This window comes from Salvelinus namaycush, chromosome 14 (assembly GCF_016432855.1).
Source record: "Salvelinus namaycush isolate Seneca chromosome 14, SaNama_1.0, whole genome shotgun sequence".
Lineage (NCBI taxonomy): Eukaryota > Metazoa > Chordata > Actinopteri > Salmoniformes > Salmonidae > Salvelinus > Salvelinus namaycush.
The window spans coordinates 18,667,454-18,686,261 of record NC_052320.1 but is presented as its reverse complement, the minus strand read 5'-3'; the positions used below and the strand labels follow the sequence as shown (position 1 = coordinate 18,686,261).

Here is an 18,808-nt window from a genome sequence, read left to right as displayed (position 1 = left end):
TGAACTATGTGAGCTCCTAAACAGAACTGAAGTAAATACAACGGAATAACTCTGTTCTCTACATTTGTTGTATAACAACTAATATGGAGTGCACAATTATTCAACTGTGTACATTTCTATATGAATATGTTGATATTTACATAGCACAGACAAATACATTCTCCCACGTTAAATATTACTACCATTATTGTCCTTCATGTAAGTGTTATTCCTTTAGAAGATTGATGTTCATGTTTTGGTTTTGTATTCAAGTTTGTCCTTGTGCGATCAAACTGTCAATCAATCCCCTGTTGTCTTCTACAGTTAAATACATCACGAGAATAAACAGCATGTTACAGTAAGGACCCATTTCCCCCTCAACAAAATAACCCTCTCCCAAGGGACACAGTGTTGATAACTTCCCCTTCCAAGAGCCCACCTTCCTCCACCCCTCGCTCCTGCCTCCCTCCCTCCTCTTGTCAACTCACAGATGCACAAACAGACAAACAGAGGAGTGTGGAATTATGGGTGGTGGTCAGACACCACACTCCTAAATCACATGGTGGCCCCTGGGATTGGGGGGGGGGGGGGGGGGGGGGGGGGGAGAGAGAGAGAGAGAGAGAAATATTACAACTAATGCATACCTAAAGATTATGAAGATGTCATAAAGCCACAGTCTGTATTTCCCTTTGGAAGAGTAATGCAGTATTTCTCACAGTCATTTATCAGTATTCTCAGGATTTCTCCATCATATGCACTGACACTCACCAGCTTCCAGCTGCCATAGGGTGGACCAGCTCACATCTGATTGGCGTAGGAGGTGGGCTGCTGTTCGTATCCCCCCTGCTGATAGTCTCCACCTCCCTCGGTGTAGCCACCCTGGCCATAGTCGGGCTGGTAGCCTCCCTGGTTGCCGGTATAGGCATCCCCCTGCTGTGCATAGCCCTCCTGCCCATAGCCGTCCTGGGCGAAGGACTCTGGGGCAGGCGCTTTCTCCTGGGAAGGTGGGTATGTGCCTCCGAAAGCTGCTAGCCAGCCAGTCTCCTTGAACACGAACCACAGGTTCCCTCCCCACAGGATCAGGTTCAGGAAGCCAAATGCCTAGGGGGTGAATGGAAGAAAAAGACGAAGAAAAAGAAAAAGAAGGGGGTCCATATATTGTAGTACAGGATTTTTCCGTCATATCCTCAGCAGTCCATGCCCTTTTACAAATCACAACATTACAATTGAATTCCGTACCACAGATGTGTTGAGACCAGAGACGACAGGGTCATGGACTTCACGGCAGCGGTTCTCCGGTTCGTCGCAGGCCTCGATCAGTAAGAGGACCTTGTCTGGGTCAGTGGATGCCTTCACATCCGACAGACCCTTAGCCCAGGCAGAAGAAGCCACCAGCCAGAAGAAGGTGAACACACAGGTCACAACGAAGTCCTGAGGATAATCACATTATAAAGCATTAGCAAGTTACAGTACCATCGGAAAGTATTCAAACCCCTTGACTTTTAACCACATTTTGTTAGGTTATAGCCTTATTCTAAAATGTATTAAATCATTTTTCCCCCCTCATCTATCTACACACAATACCCCATAATGACAAAGCAAAAACTGGTTTTTAGACATTTTTGCTAATTTATAAACAAATAAAAACATCACATTTACAGAAGTATTCAGTACTTTGTTGAATCCCCTTTGGCAGCGATTGCAGCCCCGAGTCTTCTTGGGTATGACGCTACAAGCTTGGCACACCTGTATTTGGGGAGTTTCTTCCATTCTTCTCTGCAGATCCTCTCAAGCTCTGTCAGGTTGGATGGGGAGCGTTGCTGCACACCTATTTTCAGTTCTCTCCAGAGATGGTCGATCGGGTTCAAGTCCGGGCTCTGGCTGGGCCACTTAAGGACCTTCAGAGACTTGTCCTAAAGCCACTCCTGTGTTGTCTTGGCTGTGTGCTTAGGGTCATTGTCCTGTTGGAAGGTGAATCTTTGCCCCAGTCTAAGGTCCTGAGCGCTCTGGAGCAGGTTTTCATCAAGGATCTTTCTGTACTTTGCTCCGTTCATCTTTGCCTCGATCCTGACTAGTGTCCCAGTCCCTGCCGCTGAAAAATATCCCCACAGCATGATGCTGCTAGCACCATGCTTCACCGTAGGGATTATGCCAGGTTTCCTCCAGATGTGACGCTTGGCATTCAGGCCAAAGAGTTCAATCTTAGTTTCATCAGACCAAAGAATCTTGTTTCTCATGGTCAGAGTATTTAGGTGCCTTTTGGCTCCAAGCGGGATGTCATGTGCCTTTAACTGAGGAGTGGCTTCCGTCTGGCCACTCTACCATAAAGGCCTGATTGGTAGAGTGCTGCAGAGATGATTGTCCTTCTGTAAGGTTCTCCCATCTCCACAGAGGAACTCTAGAGCTCTGTCAGAGTGACCATCGAGTTCTTGGTCACCTCCCTGACCAAGGCCCTTCTTGCCCGATTGCTCAGTTTGGCCGGGCGGCCAGCTCTAGGAAGAGTCTTGGTGGTTCCAAACTTCTTCCATTTAAGAATGATGGAGGCCACTGTGTTCTTGGGGAAATTCAATGCTGCAGAAATGTTTTGGTACCCTTCCCCAGATCTGTGCCTTGACACAATCCTGTCTTGGAGCTCTACGGACAATTCCTTCAACCTCATGGCTTGATTTTTCTCTGACATGCATTGTCAACTGTGGGACCTTTATATTGACAGGTGTGTGCCTTTCCAAATCATGTCCAATCAATTGAATTTACCACATGTGGACTCCAATCAAGTTGTAGAAACATCTCAAGGATGATCAATGGAAACAGGATGCACCTGAGCTCAATTTCGAGTCTCATAGCCAAGGGTCTGAATACTTACATTATGTAAATAAGGTATTTTTGTTTTTTATTTGTAATACATTTTCAAAAATGTCTAAACCTGTTTTTGCTTTGTCATTATGGGGTATTATGTGTAGATTGCTGAGTTTTTTACGTTTTTATATCAGTTTTAGAACAAGGCTGTAACGTAACAAAATGTGGAAAAAGTCAAGGGGTCTTAATACTTTCCGAAGGCACTGTACATGCTCATCCTCATAATCAATTTCAAAGTTCTTATCAGAAACATCATCATGATCAAGCTCAAAGTTAATATCATCATTACTATGATATTAGTATCAGCGGTAGGGGAATATGGTATGGAATAGTGTAGGCCTGCTAGAAACAAGAAGTGCGAAAGACAAACTCACAATCTGGGCTCCCTTGCAGCCTTCACGGTATTTCTCCAGAATGAAAACATACACAGAAAGGGCTGCCATGGAGTAGAGGAAAGAGAAGACACCGACGGTGACAAAGAACCCAGCTGAGGAGGAGTAGTCTCCGATCAGGAACAGACGCTCAGGGTTTCCCCCCTTACAGGTTGGGGCATCGAAGTACACCTGATGTAGCCTGGAAAGGACAAGCGACATAGAAAGACAGAAGATGGGAGACAGTGAGAAAAGGGGAGAGAGAGAGAAATAGAAAGAGAGAGACGTCAAACGGGGTTAATATAGTTAATATAGTAATATAGTTAATATAGTCTCTCTCTCCCCTTTTCTCACTGACGTTTGCAGCCCAGTGGTACTGTAGAAATTACAGACGGACCATATTTGTGCGGGTTCAGGGGGTTACGTGTGACTGAATAGACATACTGACCTGAATGGATACTCAAACTCCACCTCAATGCTCAGGTCACTATCTGACCGGTTTTTACACTCCACACTCATCTTGAACATGCCAGAGTAGCTGCCGCATGTCGAGAAAGCAAAGATGGCAAAGATCTGAAAGACACAGAGGGAGGGATGAGAAGAGGAGTAGAATTACAGACAGCAAAAGTAAGTAAAAGGGAAGTGAAAGGGAAGGGGAGGGAAAAATAGAGTAGTGAGATCAAAGGAATGGGGAAAGAATATCACCCAGACAGAGAGACATGTAGGGAGAAGCAGAATACATCTATTAAATGGCCCTTATTTTGGGATGATTTCTTCACAAAGATTGTGCTCTGTCGAGGAATTGGCATAACTCTAGTTTGGTCTGAAATAGGTGTTGATGTGAACCAAAGGAAAGCTCATGCAGTATAATGGAAAACCCCAATAAAGCTATGCTGTTGCTGAAAGACCGGACACTGTGGTTTCACCATCTGCTGTGTCTCCTGCACTCCAATGTTTCTCCAACCACTGCAGGCTGCTGACAAAGCCACACAGACTGCAAATCAATGCAGCTATATTGCCAGGTTACAGCGCTACACATGTTGCCATGGTTACCCCGACACCTAAAGTTGTGCGCTTTTGTATAAAGAAAATACAAGAAATGTAAAATAACATGTTTGGTTGATATATCTGTTTTACTAAATAAGTTATTCTCTACGGCCCAGGCTACAGTACTACAGTTCTACAGGGGGGTGTACAGTAATGTAAACCAGCGCTTGTGTACCTGACCACTAACCTACTGTCATACACACAAGCATGCAGATACACACACTTGCACACACTGACATAGGAGGTTATACAGTCAGCCTATTTTTACCACACCCTCCCTTCCCTGCAGTTCAGATCCCATTGGATGGAAAATCTGTCTATTACTCTGACTGAGGACCTCCACCATCTGTCACTAAAGGACGCTGCACAGGGCTATTGTACACACACCCTCACGCACGGACACACGCGCACACACACACACCCACAATCGCAAACACACACACGCACACTCCCACACACGCACAACCACAATCACACACACACACATGCAAGCTCGCGCTTGTGCAACGGTACACTCACATTGACACACACACACGCGCAAACACACAAACATGTAACTTACTCCCTTGTCTCATTACTCTTTAGGGCGCCAACACAGCCCACCTCCACCCCATCTCCTTATTAACAGGTTTTAATAATCATTGGGAGGAGTGTGAGGGGGGAGGGTGATAATGAAAACCTCAACAGATTGGATATAAGCATGCATGAAAGATGGAAGGAGGAGGACAACAAAACAGAACATGGAATCATCTCTGACATGGAAGAATCAAATCTGTTTATGCTTTAGCTGACTACTCTTTGCCGTGTTCAGTCGTTGTCATAGTCAGATGAGTTGAAGAACATACAGATCTGGCACCAGGCTAGTTAACTCTCCCACACCCTCCAACGTGGATAGTCCACAACGTATGCCAAATGATCCTCTTGTAATATTTTAGCTCTCACTTAGGTAGTCTGGCATGCACAGTAACATAAAGTATAATCATTTTCCTGGTTCATAAAGATGCTGTGTCTGTTTTCACTTATTTGCAACATTCATGAACACGCTCTTAGTGCAAGAGGTTGAGGTATATGACTATGGTCTCCCTAACAAGAGGTTTAGGTATATGACTATGGTCTCCCTAACAAGAGGTTGAGGTATATGACTATGGTCTCCCTAACAAGAGGTTGAGGTATATGACTATGGTCTCCCTAACAAGAAGTTGAGGTATATGACTATGGTCTCCCTAACAAGAGGTTGAGGTATATGACTATGGTCTCCCTAACAAGAGGTTGAGGTATATGACTATGGTCTCCCTAACAAGAGGTTGAGGTATATGACTATGGTCTCCCTAACAAGAGGTTGCGGTATATGACTATGGTCTCCCTAACAAGAAGTTGAGGTATATGACTATGGTCTCCCTAACAAGAGGTTGAGGTATATGACTATGGTCTCCCTAACAAGAGGTTGAGGTATATGACCATGGTCTCCCTAACAAGAGGTTGAGGTATATGACTATGGTCTCCCTAACAAGAGGTTGAGGTATATGACCATGGTCTCCCTAACAAGAGGTTGAGGTATATGACCATGGTCTCCCTAACAAGAGGTTGAGGTATATGACCATGGTCTCCCTAACAAGAGGTTGAGGTATATGACCATGGTCTCCCTAACAAGAGGTTGAGGTATATGACTATGGTCTCCCTAACAAGAGGTTGAGGTATATGACTATGGTCTCCCTAACAAGAGGTTGCGGTATATGACTATGGTCTCCCTAACAAGAAGTTGAGGTATATGACTATGGTCTCCCTAACAAGAGGTTGAGGTATATGACTATGGTCTCCCTAACAAGAGGTTGAGGTATATGACCATGGTCTCCCTAACAAGAGGTTGAGGTATATGACTATGGTCTCCCTAACAAGAGGTTGAGGTATATGACCATGGTCTCCCTAACAAGAGGTTGCGGTAAAAAAGGAAGGTTGGAGTAAGGGCAAGGGAATGAATGGGAATATATTGAAGAAAGACAAATGGAGACAGGCTGGCTAGTTGAGAAAATACATAGCTTCACACACATTGTCAGATACCATGGTAATGCTATTGGCAACATACAATGAGCATAGAGGGGGGTGGGTGGGGGTTCCCACTCATAGAAATATAATGAATAGAACGGGCTTGGAACTTCTAACCATGCCAATTTGACTGGTAAACTCATGGGTAAAACTCGCAATGGCTGCCTGGTATTGTGATGCAATAATTTCCATGGTAATGTTTTCAAAGGATGTTAACTGATGTGGCTCATGCAATGGAATTAATTTTTTTGTCATGTGAGTTGAGTTCAATCAACAAATCACAGCACATATTGATGGGTACACTTACTTCCTGCTTTGATCCTATGGGTACACTCGCAATGGTCGCCAGTCCACCCATTATGCCATCATTGACTTGAATGGGGACGCCCGTTCTGTTCATTCTATTTCTATGTTCCCACTAACATGGTAAATGTTGCAGTCTCTCACATAAATCCACTGACACACTACCCCTGTTCCAGCAGGCACAAACACACACACACACACACCCTCTCTGTGTTAGAAGCAGCTGCATTTATAAATACCTGCTTATCACCGATTTTATAGCCAAGTCTGACAAGACTGAAAACCACAGGTATTCCAAAATTAACTCAAGTAAATGAATAACTGAACTTAATACATTGATTGATACACAAGCATAAATGGATGTTGTAGGACCACAATTCTAGCCATCACAATGTAATTACTGTATGTATGCTCACCAGCATCTTTCTGTCTCTGAGTTTGGCAGGAATCCAAAGTGTGACAGCTTCAACCAATCACATCTCCTCAAGCCAGGGGCAGACGAGTGGGCAGAGAGCCCTGGCAATGAGTTTGCAAAGGTTTAACATGTAAACTCCTTACCATATCCTACAATCAGCAGCTTTGATGATCAACAACACCAGGAACCACTTATAGAATACTGGGCCAGATTATCACAGATCTCTACTGTATTGACCACACAGTATGAAAACTGTTCTTACAGCACAACAGTGCACTGAGTGAATCAGTAAAGCAAATATGTAAACTGTAACAGAGCATTTAACTGTAAATCCCAAGGTAAGACAAAAATAACCTAGTTCCCAAGCGTAACCCGGGGCAGGATGTTGTTAGGGTAGACACAGTGGTAACCAAAACATAGAAGGCTTGCATTCTAAAACATCGCAACAAATATAGTTAGCCAAAATGTCTGTGTCAGCGTCCCTCCTGTGTGTACACTACATACACACGTTGACAGAAAAACATACGTGTATATTGGAGAGCAGGAATGTTGAATGAGAGGTCAGTAGGGATGTGTAAATGGAGTAAAAGATGAGTATTGATATGTGAATGTATAAATGCTGAATGCTGATTTAGAGTTACATATGGATCTGTTTAGGCCAGGGGATTAACTCCTTTAGGCTCACCTCGATCCAGATGTAGAAACATGCAGATGTAGGCCTTTATGACTTATGATTCCTGAGCTCTGGCCTCCTCCCTGTGTGCTGCTTCAGGCATGGAGGTTTGTTAACCATGTGACCCAGAGAAGTAACGATGTGATGTTCAAGCACTAGCAGTGCTCCGGGGAAGGACTACAGACAAGGTCATGCTGTCAGAACTGTCCTCTGTGTCTGCTACCCTGTGTTACTCTTACCTGCTGTGATTTAGAGTAGAACATTTGTTTGGGGATCTTTTATTTAAATCCTGATGTTGCTTTTTGTATGTAGGTCTATGTGTCTTCTCATAAATTAATCCTATTCTTTCAATCAGCCAATCATCATGGCATTCTAGCAAAGTGAGTCCAAATGGAACATGGGAGGAAGAGATTTCATTACTTTACCTTCCTCAATGAGCACATACTGTACATTGATTTGTTCTGTTGAGTGAGAGTGGTGAGTCAGTGGTGAGTAATGACTATGTATCGTGTTTGTTTGTGTGTGTGTGTGTGTGTGTGTGTGTGTGTGTGTGTGTGTGTGTGTGTGTGTGTGTGTGTGTGTGTGTGTGTGTGTGTGTGTGTGTGTGTGTGTGTGTGTGTGTGTGTGTGTGTGTGTGTGTGTGTGTGTGTGTGTGGGCATGTGTGTGCTAGTTCTGATGCTATCACAAATGTGTGATAACAAATAGATGAGAAAGAATTGGTAATGATGTGGTTGAGAGGTGTTCCTAATTACAAGTTACATACGTAGTACAAAGTACATTCATATTTTGTCCAAATTATTACAGCTCATAATTTCTGCTTAACATCATCATGCTGGACTCAGTGAGAGTCAGAGGCTACATTTACACAGGTAGCTGAATCCTGATATGTTTGCCACTAATTGGTATTTTGTCCAATCACATCAGATCTATTCACATCAGATCATTTTCAGATCTGATTGGTCAATATACTATTTAGTGAAACAAATATCAGAATTTTGCTGCCTGTGTAAATTCAGCCAGACTCCTCTTTGTACAATTGAGAGAGCCTATCTACATAGAAGAATACCTCTAGCCCCTGGCACAAAACAAGTTGGAAGAGGGGTCACACTGTGCCTCGAGTGTTACTGAGTAAAGAGAACATAAAGCATGCAGAAACCATGATGTGGATGTATGAAGTACATTTTGTGACATGAATGTGTGGAATGCTTTATTACAGATTCATCATGAATTGCCAATCAACGATTGTCATGCTACAGCACAGTACAACAAAAAGAGCATTGAGGCGACATGAAGAATTTTAAAAGGTAAACAAACAAGCAAATAGTGGAGATTCAGATTCAGCACCATGGACAGCGATCAATTGGAACCCCGCGATTTTGACGTTTCAGAACCCCAGAAAGTGGACAGCGCCTTCTTCAGGTGACGCTGCAGCAACGTCAATTACTACTACTACCAAGGTTTAAATTCAGTGTAGGCCTATTAAATCATTATGTGCCACTTCTAAAACATGAAATTATAGCGAAAATTATTAGCCCTAGGAGGGAACAACTACACAACACAAAGAAGTGCGAAAATGATTAGCCCTAGAAGGGCGCAACTACACATAAAGAAGTAACTACACCCAAATGCATGAGGTGGTCACAAAATACTCCAGATTAGATTACAGAGCGAAAGGCTAAAGTGACGTGAGTTAATTATCTGGTGGATCAGGTAGACCTACAACAAACTTCACAGGAGAGGACACATAAATACAGTGGCCTGGATAGTTTGAACAAAGATTTATCACAATTACCATGATCGATTTACAGTAACATTGTATCACTGAAACAACGTCGAGTTTTCATGAGACCTGCCTGCCGGTGGTAACCGAGAGGAAGCAGCGAGTGGGAGAATGGGCAGTGTCAGCCACCTCGCGCTGCCTGTTTGTCGTCACGAGCACAAAGCTTCACCTAGCTTTGTGACCTCTGTGTGACAGAAGGACATGTTCTGACACAGTACAAGGGCCCAACATCACTATAAATTCATAATCTATTCTCAGAACAGGGCCAACCATAGCATAATATATGGGCCTATCATTTATAGCTTTTAAGTGTATTGGTTAATATCATCACACTCATCTGTAATCTAGATTTTACGCATGCAATATACAATACCAGTACATTCTATAGTCTTCCACACCCACTCATGCGCGCGGAAAGGATACTGGCGCGCACTCACCTTGGCCTCTCATACACTCAGTCACAAGCCAAATAATGAAACATTGTAAAAAAAACAGTAACTTACCCATTGTAGGATTTTCATAAATCCCAAAGGCTGTTTGATTATGGTGAACTGTCCGGTGGCCACCAACTGTCAACACAGAAATCAACAATCAACAATTAACATTGCTTTATGAATTTGTCGCGAATTATCTTTTGAACGTTTGTAGTGTGTACTGTGTAGGCCTACATGCATTGTCAGCATAGCCTATCTGTCGTTACTCCACAGTTTGCACCTGTCAGTTAATTTAAATGTATCTTTCAGGAGCGGTGGAGGAGGCGGTGATACGATACATTTTTTCATGCTGCCATTTGTTCGCTAGTACAGTAATTGGACTATTTGACTTGGGGCGCGACAGGCCGTGTGACAAAGCACTGACATCGTTTAGTGGAGACGAGAGCGAGAGTGGGAGAGAGACAGAGAGGGGGGGGGGGGGGAGCGAGAGAGAGAGACTTTGCCAGCATAGAATTAGACAAAGCTGCTTATCCCACTGTTTTCGCTGTCGCCAAAGCTTGACAGACAGCAAGCACTCTACTAGAAATGTATACAGAAAGAAAACCTCGAGTCACCTCGATAGTAGTTGGCCCTATAGTGGATATAGCTAGCCCTATAGTTTAGGCTATAATTTGTAAAGCCTTGTCATGTGCGGTTGAAAGCAACACATCAGTCGCATTTGTGATCGTCCCCAAATAAACTGTGTCCTGTAGCCTATCGATTCTGTCTTTAGCCTATCGATTCACCTCGCAATATCTTACTTTTAACTCCCAGTCGGTCTGTCGCCCCTCGTAAATTGATAGGCCTATAATACAACTCGCTACAGGACTAAGAGACGGACGTCGTCTGATATTGCGATATAGATTAAATAGGCTTTCCAACTAAACAATCCATTTCTGTGTCCACAATTCAAACGGAATATATCTTCATATAGCCTATAGCTTTCACCTCAACTAATACCCTGGATGTGTTAAGCCTATTTGACTAGGTTATTTGAAATACTGTTGAAATTATGTTGCACAGGGTGTCTTGATAAATTATTTTGACTTTTGGACCATGGTCTATTTATGAGCCAACCGTTCCACTGCACCAGTCAATTACTGGTGTGAAATTGGTTAAATCACATGTAATCTATCATGCCTGTATTGCGGTGTTTGGAGCTCAGTGCTCGCTTTTCGTTCACATGAGTCGACCACTGAAAGCACTGTATTTCAAACTAACGGTCCGCGGATTTACAATTACAGCGGCCCCTACCATAATGATGTCCTGTTATTTTTTCCCCTAAAACGCTACCGCGTCAAAGTGCGCATTCTGCAGGCGTGCGAAATTATGGCTTTTCAGATAACTAAATCAAATGAAAACATTGGTATTGGTGATTTTCATCCCAGAGTCCTACCTGGTTCACAACATCCATCTTGGCCGTCTGCTTGCCGATAAGAGGATTAGCCGGTAGGCGGGAGGGAGGAGTTACATCCGGAACAGCCCACGGGGGGACGAGGATAAAGAGATGGGAATAGCTGTATTACGTCACGAGCTCGTCTAGGGCATCTGGAGCATAGAGACGTCAGATAAATCATTGGACATACAGTAATGACGATTTCGACAGCTTGGCCAATCAAATGGCTGCTTTATTCTAGTAGACTACAACGATTGCCACAAGGGATAACGGAGAGACTACACCAAGGTATGCAGGCATACGTCTTTTACTACGTTTGTTGGGAGGTGGGCACTAGGCAGGTTTTTGCATTTCTACATGATATTGGAAAGGCAATCGAGTTGCACTGCCAAGACTAGCCTGAGCTTCAGGGCTTCAGGTTGACGCTCATAAGCCTGTAAAGCCTGTTTGATTACCATTAAGCCTACTAAATACCGCCTCATCATTACAGAAAACGGGTCTAAAATAGCCTGATATGATGTGAGAAATCAAACAAGAGCTTCAGTAGCCTAGTGGACGCTGACCATGATGGTGGTGACTGGTAATGGTTTTGACTAGTCGGGATACAGTTTATGTGAGATTTGACTTTTCGTACCAGGTTAAGAAAACTTATGCAGAGGTTTATGATAATTGTTGTAAAAAGGAAAGGTTCCTGGAGGATCCTTTAGGGGTTATTCAAATTGAAACGGTGGGGGAACCCCTATAAGTTCTTCAAAGAACCCCCATTAATGGTTCCACAAATAACCTTTTGGGGTTAATTATTTTTAATCAGCATAAAATAACAACAATAACACAATATTTTAGTTGACAGTGTTAGTTATGATTTTAGTGGCAAAGCAGACATAAAACCCACACATGAGGTACACTCCCAGCCCCAAGTACAATAGGTACAGTATATCCTCTGGCTGTCACGCCCTGATCTGTTTCATCTGTCCTTGTGATTGTCTCCACCCCCTCCAGGTGTCGCCCATCTTCCCCAATATCCCCTGCCTGACCACTCTGCCTGAGCCTGCCTGCCGTCCTGTACCTTTGCCCCACCACTCTGGATTATTGACCCCTGCCTGCCTTGACCTGTCGTTTGCCTGCCTCTGTTGCTGTAATAAACATTGTTACTTCAACACAGTCTGCACTTGGATCTTACCTGTAACGCTATAGTACGAATTGGCCATGATTGACCCAGCAGTTTTTGACCAGCTCCGCAACGCCATCTCCTCTCAAGGAGATACCATTGGAAGGCACGAGGAGTTGCTTCGCTGTCTGATGGAAGGGTTCTAGGCCGTGGCCGAAAGTTCCAACCTAGCTTTGGACGCATTGCGGGAGCAAATCCGTGGGTGACCTACTAGGCAGTCTACCACGACGGTAACCTCCCAGCCCCTCAGTAACCCGGCTGGTAGCAGCGCCGTCACCCCGGTTTCCTGGGAACCCCGCTTACCTCCCATGGAGCGCTATGATGGAGATTCCAGAACCTGCCGGGCCATTCTCTCTCAGTGCTCCCTCATTTTCGAGCTGCAACCTTCTTCATTCCCCTCGGACCGCTCTAGGATAGCGTATATCATTACGCTGATGTCCGGGAGGGCACTCGCCTGGGCCATGGCATTGTGGGAGCAACAATCAGTCTGGAGGTATTCATGGCAGAGGTGAGAAGTGTTCGTGGCTGAGGTGTCTGGGAGAGAGGCAGCCCGGAGGTTACTCCAGCTTCGGCAGGACTCCCTCGGTGTGGCAGACTATGCGGTGGATGCTAGCAGCGGTACCTGGAACCCGGAAGCGCTGTTCGACATGTTCCTGCACAGAGTATTGGAGGAAGTAAAGGACGAGCTTGCAGCCCTGGAACAACCGACGGATCTCGACTCACTCATCGCTTTGACCATCCAGATCGATGGACGGCTACGGAATCGTAGGAGGGAGAAGAGGTCTGATTGCGGTCCCAATTGCTCACTCAAGGATCCCACCTTGCATCTGATGGACTCAGGAAGTCCCCGGTGTCTATGTCCCCGAGAGGATCCGGGCTTACCGGAGTTTCTCCAAAATCCTCTGAAGACTGCCGATTTACCTCTTCCCGGGCTGATGTAGCTCGGCAGGGCTAGGCTGTCTCCAGCTGAACGCGTACGCAGACTTAACACCCAGAGTTGTCTGTATTGCAGTACTGCCGGTCATTATGTGTCTACCTGTCCCTTCAAGAGACCTAACTCATTGGTAGGAATGAGTACACTGGTGGGTCCTAAGGACAATTTAGCTTCACCCGCTACTCGCCCCCCTCTCCATGCCACCCTGCTGTGGGGTGACCAGTCCAACTCTTTCCAGATACTCATCGACTCAGGGGCCGATATGAGTCTTATGGACGTTACCCTGGCATTCGAGCTGCGCATCCCCACTCAACCCCTCTCCTTTCCCATGAATGTTAGAGCGCTGGACGGGCGTTCTATAGGCCGGGTCACCCACCATACCACCCCCATCAACCTACGAGTGTCGGGGAACCACAGTGAGACAATCCAATTCCTCCTATTTGAGTGTCCACAGGTTCCTGTGGCATTGGGATTCTCTTGGCTCCAGCGACATAATCCCTCGATTGACTGGTCTACTGGTGCCATTGTGGGCTGGAGCCCATTCTGCCACACTCATTGCCTGAAATCAGCTCTGCCTGCCCCGGAACGTCTTCCTGGGGACTTGGAAATTGCCCCGGACCTCTCCGCCATTCCCGTGGAATACCAGGACATCCGGGAGGGGTTCAGTAAGGCCCGGGCCACTTCTTCGCTTCCACAACAACGACCGGTACCCAAGGATGTTAAGCCAGATGCGCTGGCACGCTGCTATAGCCCCGCGGCTACACCACCGGAATCTGAGCCCTTTCCCCCCTGCTCCAAGATCATTAGCCCCTCTGCTGTTCGTCCTCGATTGCCCCGTACCCTCCTTATACTTCTTACTTTTCATGTGTCTAGATGTAAACCCATGTCTCACAGCCCTTTGTCTCCTGTTTCCAAAATGATTTAGCAGTGCATGATGATTGAACAGGTGTAGGGAGGGTGAGGTCTGAATAAAACAAATATATAATTATACATATAATTAACAAAACGTGCACACAACAGTAATCATATCTTATTTTTTGTGGTAAAAATTATGTGAATGAAAAAACTGTTCACTTGACAGTGGTTTTCATACACATATCTTGTCCATTATGTAGAGGCCATCTGGGATCTTCATTGAACAGGTAAGGGAGGAGGAAGATGGCTGCTGTGACTGAGTCATAAGGTTTTAAAGACACCATTCATTCAAATGAATTGTAGGTGATACATGTGATCTGCATAACATTATGAGACAAACCAATACAAATTGCACATACCTTTGTGGGCCTCCTCGTCAGTATACCTGCAGACAGACACAAAAAAAAGAAGTGAGCAGTTCAGTCATCTGCGCCCAATATGGCTATAGCCTTTAACATCTTACATATTCTTACCTCGTTGTTGATTCATATCCATTGAAGTGTACATTTTTTGTTTTAAAAATACTTTTTTTTAAAGGGAGAAAGTGTCAAACACAGCCATTTGGACAAATATGAAAAGATAGATGGTAGGCCTATCATCATAAAACAATATCAATTTAGATCATAAAGGGAGAAACCTTACCTTAAATTGAGGACATCTTTACATTTTTCAGTAAGGTGTCTGCACCTCCTGTCCTCTCAAATTCAAATAAAAATATATTTCAGTTGGGCAGGTCGGTTCCTGCAAGAACCCCAAAGAATTAAAGAGGTTCCTCAATGAATCCCATCTCCTATGGGGTTCTTGGAAGAATGTTTTGGGGGCATTTTTCAGTGCCAAAAACCCTAAGGTTCTTCAAGGAACTTTGAGGATCTTAGAAGAACCCTTGTTGAAGCCCTCATTTTTAGAGTGTAGCAAGTTAGGATTATTAGGTTAAGGTTAGGAAGGAAAAGGGTTAGCTAAAATGACCAAAAAACTTTAGATTTTAAAAAGATCTGACAAAGCAGGGGTTCAAACTGTAGAACCCAGTTCCTACATTTTAATATAAAAATGTATTTTGTCAAACAAAACTATGCTACATTTTATCTCTGGGACCCTCAGGATGACAAATCAGAGAAAGATTACTGAATGTAAGTCCATTATTAACCTTGTGAATCTATCAAACAGTGCCGTGATAAGTTTGTTGTTGTGCACTTTCCTCAAACAATAGCATGGTATTTTTTCACTGTAATAGCTACTGTAAATTGGACAGTGCAGTTAGATTAAATGATTGTTAATCTTTATGCCCATATAAGACATGTCTATGTCCTGGGAAATGTTCGTCATGCTAATCACATTAGCGCACGTTAGGTCAACCGCCCCCTTGGAGGTTCATTTGACAAAAGATGTATCCTTTTTAACCATTATCATGTTTCTCAGTCAAATATGGCCAGTCATATACAACTTCATTTATCTTATTTGCAGAAAAACAAAAACATCTGAAAATCAGCCACTAAGCCAAGTGTTGTCATGGTAATTAAAGAGGAGTTTCTAAATGTGGAACTGAGTGGGCCAAGGAAACACAGATGTTCTCCATCTGTTAAGGCACTAATGAGTCATTACGCAATTCATGTGTTTCTTTTATGATTATTTATGATGTTCCTTAAAATCATGAAATGTTACACCCTCTATAATTATGTAGAGTTATGCCAGTTCTTTATGAAAAGCTCATGTCTCCAGTATTTGCATTATTAAATTCCGGCCTTATTGTTACTGCTACTAAATGAACTAGCTACATGACAACTTTGAGAAAAGTACATGATACTTTATTATTGTACACACAAATACCTGACAGTTCAAAGTGTTAGCAGTCACAATAAAATAAATCTAACAATTGTTATTACATTTACAAGTTGCGTTCCGGTTAACCATATACGTACATAAATACTATTTCAAAGTTTCTCACTGAGGGAGATAAATCAATAAATCAATCAATCAAATGTATTTTATAAAGCCCCTTTTACATCAGCAGTTGTCACCAAGTGGTATACAGAAACCCAGCCTAAAACCCCAAACAGCAAGCAATGCAGATGTAGAAGCACAGTGGCTAGGAAAAACTCCCTAGAAAGGCAGGAACCTAGGAAGAAACCTAGAGAGGAACCATTAACATGACTGTCATGAGAATCTTCTTTGGGGTTTCTGTTGATTTAATTTGATATGGTTCAAAAGTCTACTGTTAATGCTATGCTAATGCTTCACTGGGCATCTGACATTACACACATAAACCCATTTTCATTATCTACGGTTACAACTGGAGCTCACTTGCACTATAGACAGGTACTGTATTTCTTATTTTTTTATTTGATTTATGCCAGCTTTTAATATGTTTTTATGGCCCTAGCAGGGTTATTGTATGATTTGGGTGTATAAGTGACAGCAATTCTTAAACAGTACCAAAAATGGAAATACAATCCAAAAATGCCGCTTTTGAAAATAGCGATAAACTACTTCAGAGTAGAATACGAATTGCAATCATGTTCGGCAGGCTATAGTACATTAGAATAATGTGTAAAGAGTATTGAGGCCAAACCTCAATAGTTTGGCTCTGTACTGTATATGCTGTCTAATTCACAATGGTTCTTTCAGACTCTTGTTCAAGACACACTGATGCTTTCAACAAAGCCAAATTAACTGAGAAGATCTGGAAAAGAAAAATAGCATGATTAAAGAGATATAGACCGTTTTCTAAGATCAATAGCTTGCGACAGCATTCTTACCCCCCATGTTGATGGAGACAAAGAGGTAAGGCTCTATCTCATTGCCCTCCAACTCTCCCTCCCTCCCTCCCCCTCCCTCTCTGTTTCCTCTCTCTCAGTAGGAAATCACACAGTTCATCTCATCTGCCAACTCCTCCTCGAAGCGTCCTATTGGCTGTCCAGTAGAACGGGTCAGCAGATCTGTGGCTGCGTTCTCCATCTCATCAATGGTCATGTTACATGCGTCAGCGATCTCCCGCTTGGCGAAGTTCACAAACTTTGGGTCTCTTGCATAGAGGCCCAAGCCTTCCGATATCAGGATCTGTGGGAGAGTAAGAAGAGTAGTGAAACACTGAACACAAATCTCTCCCTCTATCAGTCTCTCTCTCCATATATATTTCCATATCCCAACAACCTACAGCATACAAGTGTTTATTGAATATTCATAAACATTCTAAAAGGGGAACTTTCATGGGGTGTAAATCACTGACTTAGGCAAATATACTTTTTTGGAAAGCAAAGCTAATTTTCAGGTAAATTACTGACGCTTGGAGTGCGCTTGACTCCTCCACTCACCATTAGGCAGATAAGGTATAGCCTACCGGTTAACAATATGTAGCCTTGGGATTTTTAGCTGACTTTTAGCTGGACGTATTGTTTTATTAATCACTTACCGACTCCACCAGGCTGTTTGCACTGCCCTTCTCTATGAGTCTTTGGCTGATCTGGGAGGGCACTCTGCCGTTGGTGTAGCTCCTGTTCTGGGGCGTGTGCATGGGGAGTGTTGGGGCTCCAGGGTACCAGCCGCTGGGCCTAGTTGCAACAGCAGGGAGGCTGGAGGTGGCCTGGGTCCTGTCTCCCCACAGCTGCTGGGTGCCCCCGGCCTCATCCACCAGCATCAGAGGGGCGTAGAGCAGACGCCCTCTCTTTGCGGCTGCTGCTGATGTTGCTGACACCCCTGCACCTGGCATTGACCCTGCAGGTCCTCCTCCATTGTTGGCCCAGGAGGCCGAGGACATGGAGGAGACACTGCTGCGGCGGGAGTCAAGGGTCTGGAGGACGACGGATGACAACGCCAAGAGGAAAATGACAATCTTGATTTCTATTATTAAATAAAAATCAAAATGTCTCTGATTCAGTGAGCATTTGTTGACTATTCTTTTGCATGTGTGTGTTTCTCACCAGTCTTGATCTGCATGGGGGCGAGTTACTCTCATATGTGCCAGGGATGGGGATGTCACCCGCGCTATGCTGTGCCCGCAGACACTGGATGTTAAAGGAGGGCGGCTTACGACCTGGAAGGGAAAATACATGGAAATGTACTAAGACGGTTACTGGGTGTTTCTAGTTCTACTGATTCTACTGGTGTTGAGGAGAAATACTGAGACCATGTGATGATTACCTGCAGGAGTGGGAGGAAGAACACGTCTCCGGACATACGGCTCCAATCCGTTGCCATTGTAGCCATTTCCTATGTAACCATTGCCAGTGTAGCCACTCATGCTAACTCCATTCATAACGCCATTGTAGCCATTCCCATTCATGCCATTTCCATTTCCGTAGGGTACTCCTGCAACACTCCCATTGGTGAAGTTAGGAGCATGACTCTGCATGTACTCTGGTGGGATATGGGATGCTGCAGGTTGCTCTTGATACGCATACCTGTGAAGGGAAAGGGAACACTTATGCACGCACGCACACACGCACGCTCTTCAAATAAGC

General features: G+C 44.2%; 1 protein-coding gene and 1 pseudogene across 1 annotated transcript; both read right to left on the bottom strand.

Moving 5' to 3' along the window:
- Window positions 1–777: 777 nt before the first annotated feature.
- sypb (synaptophysin b) lies at window positions 778–11,355 on the bottom strand. The gene is made up of 6 exons (XM_039007621.1): window positions 11,338–11,355; window positions 9,972–10,037; window positions 3,655–3,779; window positions 3,210–3,408; window positions 1,219–1,410; window positions 778–1,080 (listed from the first exon to the last, which is right to left on the bottom strand). Exons 1-6 carry the CDS (start codon window positions 11,353–11,355, stop codon window positions 778–780), a joined length of 903 nt encoding a protein of 300 aa, XP_038863549.1.
- Window positions 11,356–17,201: 5,846 nt separating this feature from the next.
- The window catches only part of LOC120058636, a 38,011-nt pseudogene continuing 36,404 nt past the window's right edge, over window positions 17,202–18,808 (bottom strand).

What these genes read in the sequence shown, in the direction of transcription:
- sypb (XM_039007621.1), bottom strand. An exon ending in TTATGAAAATCCTACAATGG is followed by an intron (nt 3,780 to 9,971) that starts GTAAGTTACTGT and finishes TGTGTCTTTCAG; the next exon opens with ATCTTTGCCATCTTTGCTTT. An exon ending in GAGTTTGAGTATCCATTCAG is followed by an intron (nt 3,409 to 3,654) that starts GTCAGTATGTCT and finishes TGTCCTTTCCAG; the next exon opens with GCTACATCAGGTGTACTTCG.